The sequence below is a fragment of the Tamandua tetradactyla genome, chromosome 14 (genome assembly GCF_023851605.1).
Source record: "Tamandua tetradactyla isolate mTamTet1 chromosome 14, mTamTet1.pri, whole genome shotgun sequence".
NCBI classification, from domain to species: Eukaryota; Metazoa; Chordata; class Mammalia; order Pilosa; family Myrmecophagidae; genus Tamandua; species Tamandua tetradactyla.
In genome coordinates this window covers 83346925-83363641 of record NC_135340.1, presented here as the reverse complement: position 1 = coordinate 83363641, position 16717 = coordinate 83346925, and the positions used below count along the sequence as shown (strand labels likewise).

Below are 16717 nucleotides of genomic sequence, written 5' to 3'. Positions count from 1 at the left end.
GCTCTTTGGAACCTTACCGACTAGCTGGGGAGAAAGCTGCAAAGTATTATGGGGAACTTAGAGGACTTACAGAGGCTTCACAGGAGACACGTTTGAGTTGGTGGAGGAAATTCCAAGTATTGGGAAGAACATAATGAAAGAAAACATTTAAGGAATAAAGATCTGGGAAAAGTATGATGCTAGAGGTGGTAAGGCTAGATGGTGAGAGAACCTCATTGGGGTTCTATTCTCGTCTGAGTTTATCAACTTGGTAGAGGGAGTAATTACAGAGGAGAAAACACCTTGTTGACAACTAAGTTAAAAGGTCTGGTTTTGGCAGGAGATTCCCACTTTACAGGAGGAGGAGAAAGCTAAACGTAATTCTTCTGGTATGCTATACGGCGGGGCCACATTTCATTATTTTTCCATGTGAGTATCCTGCTATTGCAGCACCATTTGTTGAATTTGTTTTGCTTGTTTGTTTCTTGGGAAGTGTTATCGACCTGGAACAGAATCTGGGTCTCCTGCATGGCAGGTGAGAATTCTACCACTGAGCTATCCTTGCACCTCCACCCCCAAATTAGTTTTTATAAACCAGGAGGCAGGAAGGAAGGTTGCCTTTTGTTGCAAAGACTAGATTTTGTGAAGAAAACAGAACAAACTTACCTTTTTCCCTTGGTGAAAGTGTGTAGTGATAGTGGTAGTGATTTCCATGCACACAGCTGGGATGGGTAGGCATTTTGTTCTCTTCAGGCTTGTTAACTTCAGGTGGGAATAGGGGGACGGACAAAGATGGTTTGCTTGAAAAGCCAAGAAGTTGAGTCCAAAGATAACATTTTGGGGGAGGGGTTGAGGTACGTGGGCTTGCAATAGTGGAAGACAGAGGCATGTGTATCAGGATTGTGGTTTATTGTCAGTAGGGGATGAGCTAGAAAAATGTAGTCACTAAACCTTGGTAGACTAGCAGGTCTCTACCCAACTTCATGAAGTAGACTGGAGATGACTAAGAAAAAGATTAATTAGAGGGTTTGCTGGCAGAGAGATGAGTTTCCAGCAGGAGGAAGTCCAATGCACTTGGGGCCTCCCAGCCTCATCATCTGAGTACCCATGAAGCTGGCAGGTTGGAAGAGAGGTTCAAGAGAACAGACCTCATCTATGTACCCACCCCACTCCCTTGCCCTATCCCCAATCAATGCTGTGGATAGGGGTGGAGCTTTGAATGAAGTATGAAAAACGGAATTATAAAGTAGAGAGGACTACATTTTATTATCTGATAGTGACTGAAAAATTAATCTGACAAATGCCAAAAGGGCCTATGCCCAAATGGTCTAATGTAGCCATCATTGGAAAAAATTAAAACCTATTTTGAAAGAACAGAATTGAAACAAGATAAGCAAAAATTAATTCTGGGTTTATTAAAAACGCTGGTAACCATTCACTCTCAGTTTTCAGTAAAGTGACCTAATATACTTTAATGCAATTTTAATTATGAGAAAAGGTTTTACAAATCCAATTCTGATAATCAGCTAGAAAATTGGGTGACAGAAAATTAGACGTTAAGGTTGAAAAGACGGCAAAACATTCACACAAGACAAAACTTCTTTAATGAAATATTTCATATTCCATAATTGTCTGAAACATCCAGGAGAGCTAGGTCCTTTATCTCCTCTAGAAGCATGTACAGGCTTCTTCCCTTTGTTTGGCAATATTCTTGATATTCATCCTGAATGACATTTACTTTAACTTCTTGGGCAAGCTGAGCCTCCTCTACAGATCTAGTTACTTCTTTCACCAAATCACTCTTCAGCAAGAGGGGACTTTGATGAAAAAGTTCTGTATTTGGTATCAGGTATGGTTTGTTGCTTATTATTTCAAGCCTGATTTTGTCCGAATGGCAACGTGAGGCCTGTACAGAAATTCTTACCTATCACAGAGAAGAAAATGTGTATTACTAAATCATATTGCTTGTTCTTCACATTGAAAACAATACTTAATACAATTACACACTTACTGTTACGTGGTCAAACAAATGGAAAGTCACAGACTCCCCTCCAGCTGTGGTAGAGGTAATTTTGTGTTGAAATCGTTGAAGAGATCCTGGTTTCCATTCAGAATAGCTATCTGGGCCACAGGAGATCACTAAGCCATCTTTATTTTTTAGGTAAGCAGCGCCTTTAATCCCAAACCTGAATTATGGATAGAGTAGAAATCCAGAGATAAAATATTCTTAGTAGGCAGATCTTGTATACGTAACTAGAATGCTAGGTTTTCTGCTAGACTTATTAAAAACAAATAATTTTCCTGGTGATTTATCTCCAAGTATTTCACCTTTGCAGATAGATTTTGTTATATAAGAAAGTAAAATCCTATTCTAAGATGCAAATATGGTGGTACCACTGTAACCCGAGCCATACCACTAAGGTGACAGTGGTAGTGGTACAGGCCCTGCAAAGGTCAAAAGTCACCATGCTGGTACTGGGATAAAGATAGATATATTGACCAATGGAATTGAATAGAGTGCTCAGATATAGACCCTCTCATCTATGGACATTTGATCTTTGATAAGGCAGTCAAGCCAACTCACCTAGGACAGAACAGTCTCTTCAATAAATGGTGCCTAGAGAACTAGATATCCATGTGCAAAAGAATGAAAGAGGACCTGTATCTCACACCCTATACAAAAGTTAACTCAAAATGGATCAAAGATCTAAACATTAGGTCTAAAACCATAAAACAGTTAGAGGAAAATGTAGGGAGATATCTTATGAGTCTTACAATTGGAGGCGGTTTTATGGACCTTAAACCTAAAGCAAGAGCACTGAAGAAATAAATAAATGGGAGCTCCTCAAAATTAAACACTTTTGTGCATCAAAGAACTTCATCAAGAAAGTAGAAAGACAGCCTACACAATGGGAGACAATATTTGGAAACATATCAGATAAAGGGCTAGTATCCAGAATTTATAAAGAGATTGTTCAACTCACAACAAAAAGACAGCCAATCCAATTACAAAATGGGAAAAAGACTTGAACAGACACCTATCAGAAGAGGAAATACAAATGGCCAAAAGGCACATGAAGAGATGCTCAATGTCCCTGGCCATTAGAGAAATGCAAATCAAAACCACAATGAGATATCATCTCACACCCACCAGAATGGCCATTATCAACAAAACAGAAAATGACAAGTGCTGGAGAGGATGTGGAGAAAGAGGCACACTTATCCACTGTTGGTGGGAATGTCAAATGGTGCAACCACTGTGGAAGGCAGTTTGGCGGTTCCTCAAAAAGCTGAATATAGAATTGCCATACGACCCAGCAATACCATTGCTAGGTATCTACTCAGAGGACTTAAGGGCAAAGACACAAATGGACATTTGCACACCAATGTTCATAGCAGCATTATTTACAATTGCAAAGAGATGGAAACAGCCAAAATGTCCATCAACAGACGAGTGGCTTAACAAACTGTGGTATATACATATGATGGAATATTATGCAGCTTTAAGACAGAATAAACTTATGAAGCATGTAATAACATGGATGGACTTAGAGAACATTATGCTGAGTGAGACTAGCCAAAAACTAAAGGACAAATACTGTATGGTCCCACTGATATGAACTGACATTAGAGAATAAACTTGGAATATATCACTGGTAACAGAGACCATCAGGAGATAGAAATAGGGTAAGATAATGGGTAATTGGAGCTGAAGGGATACATACAGTGCAACAGGACTGGATACAAAAACTCAGAAATGGACAGCACAATACTACCTAATTGTAATGTAATTATGTTAAAACACTGAATGAAGCTGCATCTGAGATATGTTTATTTTTTATTTTTTTATTTTTATTTTTTTCTCTCTATTATCGTTTTATTTCTTTTTCTGTTGTCTTTCTATTTCTTTTCTAAATCGATGCAAATGTACTAAGAAATGATGAATATGCATCTATGTGATGACATTAAGAATTATTGATTGTATATGCAGAATGGAATGATTTCTAAATGTTGTGTTAGTTAATTTTTTTTATTAATAAAAAAATAAAAATAAAAAAAAAAGTCACCATGCTGAGGGCTCTGCATTCAGTTTGGATCCATACAGTGACCCAGGCCTCAGTCTGGCTGTGGGTGGGAGGAAGTGGCTTCCTTCTGACCAGTAGGGCCTGCAGCTTTGAGATCTCTGGGCCACCTGCAGATAATGCCATCCAGAAACCAGTCCCCCTAGCCAAGGTGATGACCCACCCCCTTTCCACACTGCTCAAAGACTACCAGAGCTTCCCTGGAATTGGAAAGGCTGATAATATTGTAAAAAGACTTTAGTCTTTGGAAATGGCTAACCAGAAGGAGAAACTAAAAATCAAGCAAGAATAGTTAGGTCACCGTAAATCCTTAGGATATCAGCTCCTTGGAAGTTCAAATTGTTGCCCAAGCTGTCAAGATCCTCAATTATGAAGAATTACATGCAGAAACATCAAAAGGGCAAAACCCACAAGTGCTATCTGGCGATAAGCATCGACCAAAGGAAGAAGGTGCTCAAAAACCTCTGAAAGACCGACTATGATGTCTCTGAGAACACGTGCAAAGAGCTGGGGATAGAGTACATCTTTCCCCTCTGTACTACCAACCAGCCCATCGCCACTGGGGGGCCAAGAAGGCACTGTACCTTTCAGGTTTTCCAGTTGGCTCAAAAGCTGAAGAAGCTCCCTTAAACTCAGGAGACAGATTTTGGACCTCTAGGCCATCTGCTCTTTTACTACGCGCCTAGTATAAATTCTGACTTTGGAAAAAAAGTTAAAGAAGAAAAACAGGCTTTAAAAGCTGCAGCAATAGCCCAGAAAAGTGGCCAGAGTTGCCTGGAACCAGACCAGAAGGTGAAGGAGCAGGAATTAGCGCCTTCATTCAGCTTTGGGATCTCATAGTCAGAGGCAGCCCTCCCTTGTCTTCACACACCACAAGGGGAGACCCTCACATTACTTCCTGTTGTCAGGGTGGCATGTGTTTCAGTGAAGGCTAGATTGAGCACAGGGCAGCAGAGAGGGGGTAGCTGGCTGGCCACAAGGGTGGGAAGGCCAGGTGTAGGAACTCTTCTGCACGGGGTTATAAAGAGTGAGTTGGAGTTCACTGGGTAGAGATGGAGAGGGAAGGCATCCCGGGCAGAGGGAACTCCAAGTACAAAGCCAGACGTCTACAAAACGTCAGACAGTAGTGAGGACTGGAAATAAAGCATGAGAGGGGGACCGGAAAAGAAATTTATCCTAAGAGAGATAAAGATGTTCTAGAGTCCAATCTCCTACTTCATAAATACATACTGAATTATATATCATATTATTACATATGGCAACTTTATACATAGTTGCTAAGTATTTTAATAAATTATATCCAATATACTGTTTGTGTTCTATTAACCATTGTTTTAGATGTAACATACCTTGGTATAAATACAAGGACACCATTTGTTCTGATCGAATAAATAACACCATCAGATATGCAGCACTCCTCAGTTTTGGGGTCTTTGTCTTTAAAATACATGCACTGGAAGAGCTCAGTAGACTGCTTCTGAGAATGCTGTGCTGCCTGTAAGAAGAAGCACAGCCCCAAAACATGATGAAGACTTCCCTAACATTCCCCGAAGAAATACGGAATTCATATTCCCACAGAAACAGTATCTTTAAGAAGGTTAGAGTCTATAAAACTACATAAAATGTCTGTATCAAATTGAATCAGTCTTGAAGGAACCTAATCATCCCACATTATCTCCTCAAAAATATCTTAGAAAATTAATCCTTTAAGAAAACAACCTGTTTTTAATTTAGAGCCTGTTTATTGTTCATCAAATTAGAGGCTGGGAAACTTGGGAAATGCCCATTTCGGGTAGAGGAAAACTGTCACACCTCTATCTTATCTTATGCTACCAAACTCCTGTTGGTGTTAGAGTAAATTAGCACTCCTGTTCTGGAGGACAATTTAGTAATATGTATCAAAGTTTCATTTGTGCACACCTTTTGATCCAGTAATCCCATTTCTAAGATTTTATCCAGGCAATAATCTGACAAATCTTTAAAAGTGTATACACAACGATGAGTGTAAACTGGATTAACTAGAACAGCACTGTCCAGCAAAACTTTCTGCAACCAGGGAACACTATCCCCGCACTGTGTAGAGGCAGCCACCAGCTACAGACAGTCATAGAGACGTGAGATGTGGTTAGTGCGACTCTGAGGAACTGAAATTTTAATTTTATTTAATTTAAGTATAAATAGCCAAAGTGGCTAGTGGCTACAGTACCGCGTAGGTAGAACTAGAACACTGGATGATATAGAAAATTAGAAGCTATCTACATGTATAATATATTTTTAAAATAGTTAAAAAAAAAAAAAATCCTTCAGACTGCGCAGCACAGTGAAGCTTAGGATAAACCATGGATTACAGTTAATAGTATAATTATAAAAAGGTGCTTTCATCAATTATAACAAATGTACTACAGTAATACACGGTGTTAATAACAGGATGGTATATGGGAAACCCGTATCCTATGCCTGAGTTTTCTGTAAACCCACAATGCAGCTTCTAAAATAATAGTATAACTATATTTATTTACATGGCATGCCATCCATAACAGGTGTGCTGTTAAATGGAAAAGCAATTTCAAACAGCAGTATGGTGTGATATTGTTATAAATAAAAATGTCACGATCGTCTGGAACTGTTAGTAATGCTTATCTCTGGGTGGTTCAGTGATGGGTGAGCATTACTGTCTCTTCTCATTCCAATCTCCTACCTTACAAAATATGTATTATGTGTTGTCTGAATTTTGTTATGTCTACATTTTGGGGGAAAAATATCTAAACCATAGTCCAATCTCCCACACCCACATGGGCGTCTCCTCAGACCATTTGGGAATGTACTGAGAGCTCCTCGATAAACTTTATAATTTTTCATGTTATTTCAGGAATTTGCTAGACTATATGGTACTTTATTCTTCTACATAATAAAGCTGACAGTCTCTTAGAAAAAGAGACAATGTGTAAAGAGAATTTAAAATATCCTTACTCGGTTTCTGTTGTTGATGTGTCTGCATAATTCCTCAAGATCTTTGCTGCTGAACAAATTTTCCTTAATTTCCATTTTCTTATCTTTTGAAATGGCTGCCATCAACAATCGGTGCACTATGATATCTGAATATCTTCTTATTGGAGAAGTAAAGTGGGTATATTTATCTAATGCAAGACCTTCAAAAGAAACAGAAAGGATGCAATAAACAGAAAAACAGACTTTTTAAGGAACCCGTCCAAGGTTACCCCCACACCCAGGACAACCCCCACGCACCATAATGCCGGAACTCGTCCTCAGCGCACGCCCCGGTGGAGAAGTAGCGCGCGTTGGACATGGCCTGCGTAGCCATGGCGCGCAGCAGCCTGTTTACTATGGGATCGCTGGGGTCGTTCGCTTTATCCAGGGAATCAGCCAGTGTTTTATTGGACCTGACAAAGAATGGAAAAACAGTTACTGACCTCGGCGATCATCTACATATCAGAACTCTGTGGGGAACCCTTCAATCCTCGGGCTGGTGCACTGTCATCTGGAAGTAGTGAGATTTTTTTTTTTTTTTTTTTTTTTTTACATGGGCAGGCACCGGGAATCAAACCCAGGTCCTCGGGCATGGCAGGCAAGCACTCTTCCCTGCTAAGCCACCGTGGCCCAGTGAGATTTATTTTGAACACATTTCAGAAGCAGCTCTTTTCACCTATAGAAATCTAGTCGGCTTTTAAGGTTTAAACAAAACAGTGTATCGGAATTTAATTAAACTTCTTAAGTAATAAAGAGTAATGTGTTAAGACTATTTTAACGCTTGGAACATAGTCAAATACTTGCTGAATTGAATTCTTAATTCCCTTAACCTTGAAAATCCTATATGAGTCAAAGAATTGACTTTTTAAAAAATAATCAAGAATTACTGAGTCTGAAGGAATTAAAAAAATGAAACTAAACTAACCCTGAAGTATAGAAATAAAAGAAATCTCAACAAGTTTACTTTCCAAGGGGGGGAGGAGGAAGGAGAAAAGAAATATTCTATTTATTTATCCTCAACATAATAATAATAAACAAGGAATATAAAATTAAAGTTATATTTGAAAATAGAACCAATAACATAACACGTAATTCAGTTCTATACTGTGGCTGGCTGAGAGAGGGGTCAATAATGTGGGCTGTCAAGTTTGACAGACTTGGATTAAAATCCTGGCTCTGCCCCTGACTAGCTGCTTATTTAAATCATAGGCAAGTTACTAAATTGCTCTGATCTTAACTTCCTTATCTGTAATATATGAATGATACCCCACCACCTCACAGTGCTGTAAGGATTAAGCAAGATGTCTGAAAGTTCTTAGCACGTGTGCCTGATGCACAGACAAGAGCTCAACCAATGACCACCAATCAAACCAAAAGATACTATCATCTGAAGACAGAGGCAAAAAGAATTCATTTTGATAGACAGATAGACAGATAAATAGATAAAAGGAGTTTTTATCAGTACCTATGATTTGACAACAAAATACTTTAAAAATCTTCCCTACATTATTTTTAATGGGGAAAATATTTTATCCTGAAAGTGGGGCGTTATTATGTCTCATTTTAAGAAGTGAGGGTGTAAATTTACCATCTGTGTCTGTGCTGAATCTTATGGTAATGCCACAGAAATAAGCTGCATTTTAAAAGTATTGGAGTAAAAAGGATTATTTCTTGATTTTTTTTTGCCTATGATAAATTAAATCCAGGTAACAGGTTCTCTACTTATGTATTTCAAATTGTAGTGGGGTCAAATTATACCTAAATAAACATGTTTAAATTTTATTTTCTTATTTTATTATTTCTTGCATGGGCAGGCAATGGGAATTGAACCCTGGTCTCCGGCATGGCAGGCGAGAGCTCTGCCACTGAGCTACCATGGCCTGCCCAAACATGTTTAAATTTTAAATCATTATACTTAACCTTATAGTAAGTGAAGAGAGTCAGGAAGTTTTCTATTCGTAGTCAAAGATTTGCTTACCACATTATAAACATAAATATAATATATATATATATAAATAAGCCCTCTGCCCCCTCAAAAGAGAAATACCGTGTATCAATGGAGAAGCCTTTTGCTTTAGCACATTCCCGGAGCTGAGAAAAAAACTCCTGGTGCGGAGGGGGGTGCTGGCGCAGCAAGGCCTGATGGGGGAAGCGCTCCCAGATCTTCCGGGCTACCCAGTGGTTGGCCAGGATCATGCATTCAGCCACGGTCTCGTGCACTTCCAGGGGCTGCTTGGGGATGAGGTCATGAATATTCTTTTTCTCATCCAGCTGTACGCGAACCTCCACCCCCTCAAGCTCCAGGGCCCCACAGTCATTGCGTTTAGCTCGGATGTGGCGAGCGATGTCGGTCAGTTTTCCAATGGCCCACACTAACTCCTCCAGCCTTTCTTGTCTGTTCTTCTCATCCAAGTCTTTGAATTCTGGAATATCATCAACAATGCTGAAGTTTCCATCCAGCAGTTCCTGGGCTGCTTCATAGAACAGTTTGTATGCTGATCGAATAATAGTTCTGCCATACCATACTTTCTGTATTTCATAGGCTTTGTCCAATTCCCACATGACACTCACAGCATACCTACAAAACCAGCATTATGGACAGCATCACTATTCAATTCTACCATTTCTGAAACAAGCAGAACTTGACCCTAAATGTAACTTGAAAGAAATGACATTACTACAAGTTTCAGGTCCAATGTTTCAATCCAATCCCTCTACCGCTACATCAAAAATATTTTAAATTAAAGCTGCAAAGTCAGACCAGGTTCTGCTAAACCTTGAACAAATATGAAATGAGTACACATGAGATACTACAGATACCACTTTACAGTTCTCTGTTTTGATCAGTAACAGCACTGACAGAGTCAAGACTATTTGGTTCTACAGTAAAGAAGAGTGAAGCCTTTCAAATCCGACAGAATGACACTGAACTACGTTTTCAGTCTTGAATGTAGGCTAACAACAACAACAACAAAAAAGGCACTTAGTAATGAAATTTCACCACCAAACCACTCTATTTAAAAAACATATACAGGATGGGCCACGGTGGCTCAGTGGCAGAGTTCTCACCTGCCATGCCAGAGACCCGGGTTCGATTCCCGGTGCCTGCCCATGTTAAAAACAAACAAGCAAGAAGAGCAAAAACAAGAACATATACAAAATGTATAACTCATATAAAAAACAAAGAACTAGTTTTCCTAAGATGTAAAGAGCTCTTTCAATTTAATTAGTAATAGGTCAAGAATCCAAAACAAAGATAGGCAAGGAACATGAAACAGTCTACAGAAAAGGATACACAAATGGCTCAAACCTACAATAAAGATTTTCAACTTTATGCTTAGCAAGAAAAATGCAAATGAAAAACACGCTAAGATACCATTTTTCATTTATCAAATTGGCAAAGATAAAAAAATAAATAACACATTGCATTAGCAAGGCTGTGGGAAAAGGCACTCTTGCAATGATGGTGGGAATATAATTGGTGTAACCACCACAGAGGGCGATTTGATTATATCTCTCTAAACATAAATGCATGCACCTTCTGACACAGCAATCACTTCTAGGAACTTATCCTTCAGATACACTGTACTTGTAAAAAATATGAAATGACCTATGTTTAGCACAGCCATGTTTGTACTAGCAAAAGATTGGAAACAACCCAAATTTCCATAGATAAATGACGGGTATTAATAAGGAATGATCTCTAAGATGCATTGTTAGGATTTTTATATTTTATATAAAATATATATATAAAATGCCACCATTTGTGTAAGATAGACCACATATCCATATTTGCTTGCATGGTGTACACGTGCGAGCACGTGTGTATTATATCTGGAAAAATACATGAGAAATTGGTGACTGAAGGAGAGGTAGGAGGGAGATTTTCACTAAATAACTTTTTTGATATGAATTTTGGACCATATGATTTTATTACCTATTCATAGATCTATACTAACTTTACACCAACCAATGGTTTGTGTAGGTTCATGATCCTCACGCAAAACAGTATCAACCAGGAAATACACATGCACAAAGCTATATGCATTTTTCCCAGAGATTAGCTAACTTCAAAAAGCCAACAATAGAGAGAAGCAGCCTCACAGAGAGAAAAGAGGAGAGGAAGGAAAGGGAAGGCTAGAAAATAAAGCTGCCTAGCTATATAAGTGATGCAGAGGTGGGCGTGGGGTGGTAAGAGCATATTAGATCTATTGCTTTGAGGGGGGGGGTGCACAGCCTGGGAATAGAAACTGGGTCTCCCGCACGGAAGGCAAGCGTTCTACCGCAGAACCACCTGCGCACCTAATAAAAGCACATTAGAAAGAAGGGGAGAAAGGCCAGAAGCAGGGAGCATCACGCACCACAGATGGGCCAAGGTAGCTTTTAAGGTAAAAATAATGAACAAACTAACAAACTCACCTATCCACACCTCCCAGGAGGGAACACAAATCAGCACTGAGGACAGGGGGCAGCATGTCATAACGGCGATCTGCTAAGTAGTAAGTGGTGGCCCTGTGAATGACACATGCGCGAGTGTGACCTTCAGCTGCAAGACCCAGAAATGCTGACTGCGTGGGCTGCGGTCAGGCAAACGGGAAAACCTCAGTTCAGATTTCCCAAGGCTTCTTCATAAAGTGCAGCAGACTGGGTAATAAAGCGGTTCCCATGTTCCCATTTTTCTAAGTGATACTGCTTTAGGCTCAATATTCTTCCACTGATATAAAAAAAAATATATATATATATATTTTTTTTTGGTATATATATATATATATATATATCTTTTTTCAGTGACATGGAAATATAAGATATGGGTATATAAATATATATATGGTTATATAAGAAAAATTAAGAGGGTAATGATCTTGTATTTACATAGAATACTACTATATTACTTCATGAAACACATTTCAGTTTGGCAGGAAACAAGTGAAAAGGTTATGTAAAAGAAAAAAAGGAAAGGTAAATTGATCAAGTACTATCTTTCTAAAAGTAAAGGGGGAGTGAACCTCTCCACTTCTTTTTCCCCTTGAAGAAATCTTCAGAATTGCACCAACACATGAAATTTTTGTTTTGAAAATCTGAGGCCAGAGCAGTCACACAATATGTTACAATCATCATGCTGACTTGCAGTAGCATTACCTTGTTCTAGCTTCAACATCAATGTAAGAATTTGGTGCCACAAAGTGTGTCACATCTGCAATGTGGACCCCGAGTTCCAGGTTGCCGTTACTTAAGGTTCTGACTGAGAGCGCGTCATCCACGTCTTCACAGCCTTTAGGGTCGATGCTGAACACAAGGTGGCTTTGCCTCAAGTCTTGACGCTCTCGCGCCTCCTCAGGACTCACCTTCCAGGGATCTTCTGGTGTGCTGACTGGCATCTCAGACATCTGGACAGAAAGAAGCCAAACACTCAGTCATTCATCACCATAAATTTCTATAAAACTCCACTCTCTACCATTCTCAGTGTGACCTCATAGAAATTCCATTTATTCCCAATTCCCTATTATAATCAACCTATGTTTGCTACTTTTAATCAATAATTAATCACCAGGTGCCTAAAATGTGTGCTAAGTGGAGGAAAGCAAAGCAAGGAGTCAACAGTCAAGTCCCCTGCCGCTGAGGACCCCTCTATCTGGCAGGAAAGGTCCAACAATCCCACCAGCCTTTTTAGTTGTAAGGGCTGGGGGAAGAATAAATGGGTGCCTTATAAAGGACACATCTTCTTCCCCATTTACAAATGATCCAGTTGTTTAAATATTGTTGAATCTTTAATTCAAGTCAAGTCCTAGAACAAACCAACCAACCAGCATGCTCCAAATATTAAAAGCTTACCCCCTTAAACATAATTTAAATACGACCAGTTTTGGGTATTTTCTCCCCATTATTACCTGTTTAAGCGATTCAATTTGCAGTTAAGTAGCCTAAAAGGGAAGAGAAAATTCTAGTCCTATGAAGCCTAATCCACATGTTATTGTATCCTAACATTTTCACTAAGAGCTGCCAAACAAACCAACAAATAATTTCCAGAGTTAAGCATAAAAATTTAATAATTTAAAATATTTTATTACTATAGCTACTGTTCTGTCAAAACTATAATAAAAATAAGAACACACATAAACTCTTTCTTTTTAAAAAAAAAAAACATTACTCATACACTCTGGATGCAATGTAAACTGGTCCATTTTCCTGGAGAACAATCTGCCAATACATAACAAACGCTACTTAAATTTTTAGGCCCTTTGATTTGGTAAACTCGCTTTAAGGATTACAATCTGAGGAAACGATCAAAAGGAAAAAAGCCACCAACGTTTATAAAACTGTTTGGAGGAGAATTTTCTTAATGGTACTGAAAAATTAAACAGCCTGAATGTCTAACGACTGAGGAATGCGTAAGCAAACTAGGGTACATCAATATACAGCAATTTGCCGTAACTATTAAAAATAAGTAGGTTATGTCAATAGTTAGAAATAATTTTAAGTGAAAGAAGAAGAACACAAAAGAGAAGGAGCACACTATAAATAAAGCGATGTAAGAAATAAGCTTTTTTTAATAAAGAAGATTTATGAGACTTTTAAAAGATCATAAAGTAGTGGAAACAGCTAATGTTTTGCTTATGGGATTTTTGTTTTCTGTAAAGACTATAAAAAAGGTTTCATAACGAGTATGGTTTCTCGACCTATGGGTCACAGTAGGAAAGCCAGGAAGCCGCTCTGTGGGGGTTCTGGATGAAGGACCTGGCAGGGAGTGGGCTCAGGTGGAACTCTAACCAGGGACCCTCGTAGGTGCTGGGGGTGGATGTACACTGACAATAAGACTCTGAGATACCATTTCTAAATACAGTTGAAAAATGCAAAAATTGAGAGCTGTGAGGTTGAAGGAAAATAAGTCTGCCCTTGGAGCTGACTTCAGTCTGGCCCAAATACAGACTAAAGAGGAGTGAGAGTTTTCTTTTTCCCCCAGGTTTATAATTTTTAATGGCAAGCTTAAAATATCTTTTAATTTCATTTATTAAACATACCAACATACAAATACAAACATTCCACCATATGATCATTCCATTCCACATATATAATCAGTAACTCACAATATCATCACATAGTTGCATATTCATCATCATTATCATTTCTTAGAACACTTGCATCAATTCAGAAAAAGAAATAAAAAGAAAACAGAAAAAAATTCATACATACCATGCCCCTTATCCCTCCCTTTCATTGATCACTAGCATTTCAATCTACTAAATCTATTTTAACATTTGTTCAGCCTACTCTTCATTTATTTTTAACCCATATGTTTCACTTGTCTGTCAATAAGGTAGATATATAAGGAGCATCAGACACAAGGTTTTCACAATCACATAATCACATTGCGAAAGCTGTATCATTATACAATCATCTTCAAGAAACATAGCTACTGGAACACAGCTCTACATTTTCAGGCAGTTTCCTCCAGCCTCTCCAAAACACCTTAACTAAAAAGTGATATCTATATAGTGTGTAAGAATAACCTCCAGGATAACCTCACGACTCTGTTTGGAATCTCTCAGCCTTTGACACTTGATTTTGTCTCATTTCGCTCTTCCCCCTTTTGGTCGAGAAGGTTTTCTCAATCCTTTGATGCTGAGTCCCCCAGCTCATTCTAGGATTTCTGTCCCCTATTGCCAGGAAGGTCCACACCTCTGGGAGTCATGTCCCATGTAGAGAGGGGGAGGACAGTGAGTTTGCTTGTCATGTTGGCTGAGAGAGAGAGAGGCCACATCTGAGCAACAGAAGAGGTTCTCTTGGGGGTGACTCTTAGGCCTAAATTTTAAGTAGGCTTACCCTATCCTTAGTGGGGTTAAGTTTCATATGAACAAACCCCAAGACTGGGGGCTCAGCCTATAGCTTTGGTTGTCCCCACTGCTTGTGAGAATATCAAGAATTCTCCACTTGGGGAAGTTGAATTTTCCCCTGTTCTCACCATTTCCCCAAGGGGACTCTGCAAATAATTTTTGATTCAGAGTGAGAGTTTTGTATCATCTGTGACTTTAGACATAGTAGAGAGATTTTTCTTAACGATGAAACAAAAAAAAAAAAACCAAAGGGAAAATATGCAAAATGTCGCTAAACCAAGGGCCAAATCTGACCTGAGCTTCTGAAAAAGGAACAACTGAAATGCTGTTTTCCACCAAGATAGTTGTAATTTCCCCTTCAAGATCTCCGATTCTTCCTAAAACACGCACAAAATGTCCATTTGGGTACAGGGATGTTGACTCCCACGAATCGATGCGCACAACCACCCTAAAATCCTGCACAGAGGGAAAAATGAGACATGACCTTCCCACCAGGAGGTAAGTGGGCCAGTCAGACACAGCAAAGAGACAAGACATAAACAGCAGGTTCCAAGGACAGTGACTAATTGCAAAGAAAGGTTGTTGGGTTTTTTTTTTGGAGTCTTTCAATTTTACTGAGTTGCACATAGTACATAAACGCTTGGTCCAGTGCTCTGAAGAGAGGCATTACATCTCTACATCAAAAACGTGGGCTAGAAAGCCCAGTCTTTTAAAAAAGAGCCAAATGGAATACAGTCTAGTTAATACCTGTGACACAAGGGAAAACCCCAATTATGAATACAGTCCAAAGTAACTTTAAAATAAAAATCTCAATTTTTTTTTATATGGGGGAGTTACTTCTAATTTCTTCTAAGTTTTAAGACATCTTTGGTGGAAAAGAGGGTACCAGTGTGAACTGAGCCCCCATTGCCCAAGAATTCAAGTAAACCATGGAAATGGAAACCATAATATTTGCAACTGGCCTTGGAGAGCCTACACCAAGCTTCCAGATGTAAGGTTACACAGTAACCAGAGGACTGGATAGGAACATCATACTTTAGTGTCTCATTTACAATCTGCAAAGTATCAGGTGAATTAAATTGTGCAATGCCAACACTCTACACTACAAGAAAAGGTTAATTTCTAACTTTCTTGTGTATGTCTTCTCTCCAGTGCCTACACTCCTTTATGGATAATCGATTCTGTGAAGTAGCACTATATCATTCCTACAGGGCAGAGTGATCGTATTTCTATATCGCTTGCTGGAAGAAAGCTTGTTAGTGTTGGCAAAGTGAATCTATTGAAAGTTTCTGTGTTGGACAGCTGGATAATATATGTTCTCTCTGGTTGTCCTACACAGCTCTTTCTAGGGTGGTTTCTCTCTGGCCTTCATTTATTAACCAAGGACTCCTTAATAGATGGCTCTTATATATTTAGAACTAAAAAAAAAACAAAAAAAACAGCCAGATGCCATCAATAATTTATCCTCTCTCATGCAAAGGAATTAATGATGTTTCCCGGTACTGTTCAAAAGTTGGCAAAAAAAACAGGAGGAGAACAGTAGAGGTACAATTTCAACTACCTGGAGGGCCTCTGCTTGCTGAGTGCTAATACGGATTTTGGGAATTCTGTAATCCCAAGGTGTAACTAGGATTTTCTGAGCATTTCTGCCCTGAGATTGGACCTCTTCTTTGGATGGAAATGTTACCACATAATCCCGCCAGTTCTTCTGAAGGATGCCCACCACTCTGCCTTTGGAAAAACAAAACAAAATAAGCATCAAACGTTTAGATGTCACCAGTCTGGAGTCTGACCATTTCTGCCATAAGAAAGAGAACTAGAAAAGCAATGCCCCAT

General features: G+C 38.9%; 1 protein-coding gene and 1 pseudogene across 3 annotated transcripts in view; one reads left to right on the top strand and one right to left on the bottom strand.

The window, feature by feature from the left end:
* Positions 1 to 1374: 1374 nt before the first annotated feature.
* Positions 1375 to 16717, bottom strand: part of DIS3L (DIS3 like exosome 3'-5' exoribonuclease) — a 36788-nt gene continuing 21445 nt past the window's right edge. For 2 of the 3 annotated variants that reach the window (XM_077128273.1, XM_077128274.1), the window contains exons 8-17: positions 16443 to 16612; positions 15176 to 15337; positions 12189 to 12436; positions 11469 to 11561; positions 9097 to 9627; positions 7308 to 7462; positions 7032 to 7210; positions 5411 to 5556; positions 1991 to 2165; positions 1375 to 1903 (exon numbers count right to left, since the gene is read on the bottom strand). In XM_077128273.1, the coding sequence (XP_076984388.1) occupies positions 1595 to 1903; positions 1991 to 2165; positions 5411 to 5556; positions 7032 to 7210; positions 7308 to 7462; positions 9097 to 9627; positions 11469 to 11561; positions 12189 to 12436; positions 15176 to 15337; positions 16443 to 16612 (2168 nt within the window). In that variant the 3' untranslated portion in view covers positions 1375 to 1594. The remainder of the gene's footprint in view (positions 1904 to 1990; positions 2166 to 5410; positions 5557 to 7031; positions 7211 to 7307; positions 7463 to 9096; positions 9628 to 11468; positions 11562 to 12188; positions 12437 to 15175; positions 15338 to 16442; positions 16613 to 16717) is intronic. The other variant, XM_077128275.1, reaches the window with a different exon arrangement.
* Positions 4048 to 4901, top strand: LOC143656550 (small ribosomal subunit protein uS15m pseudogene; annotated as a pseudogene).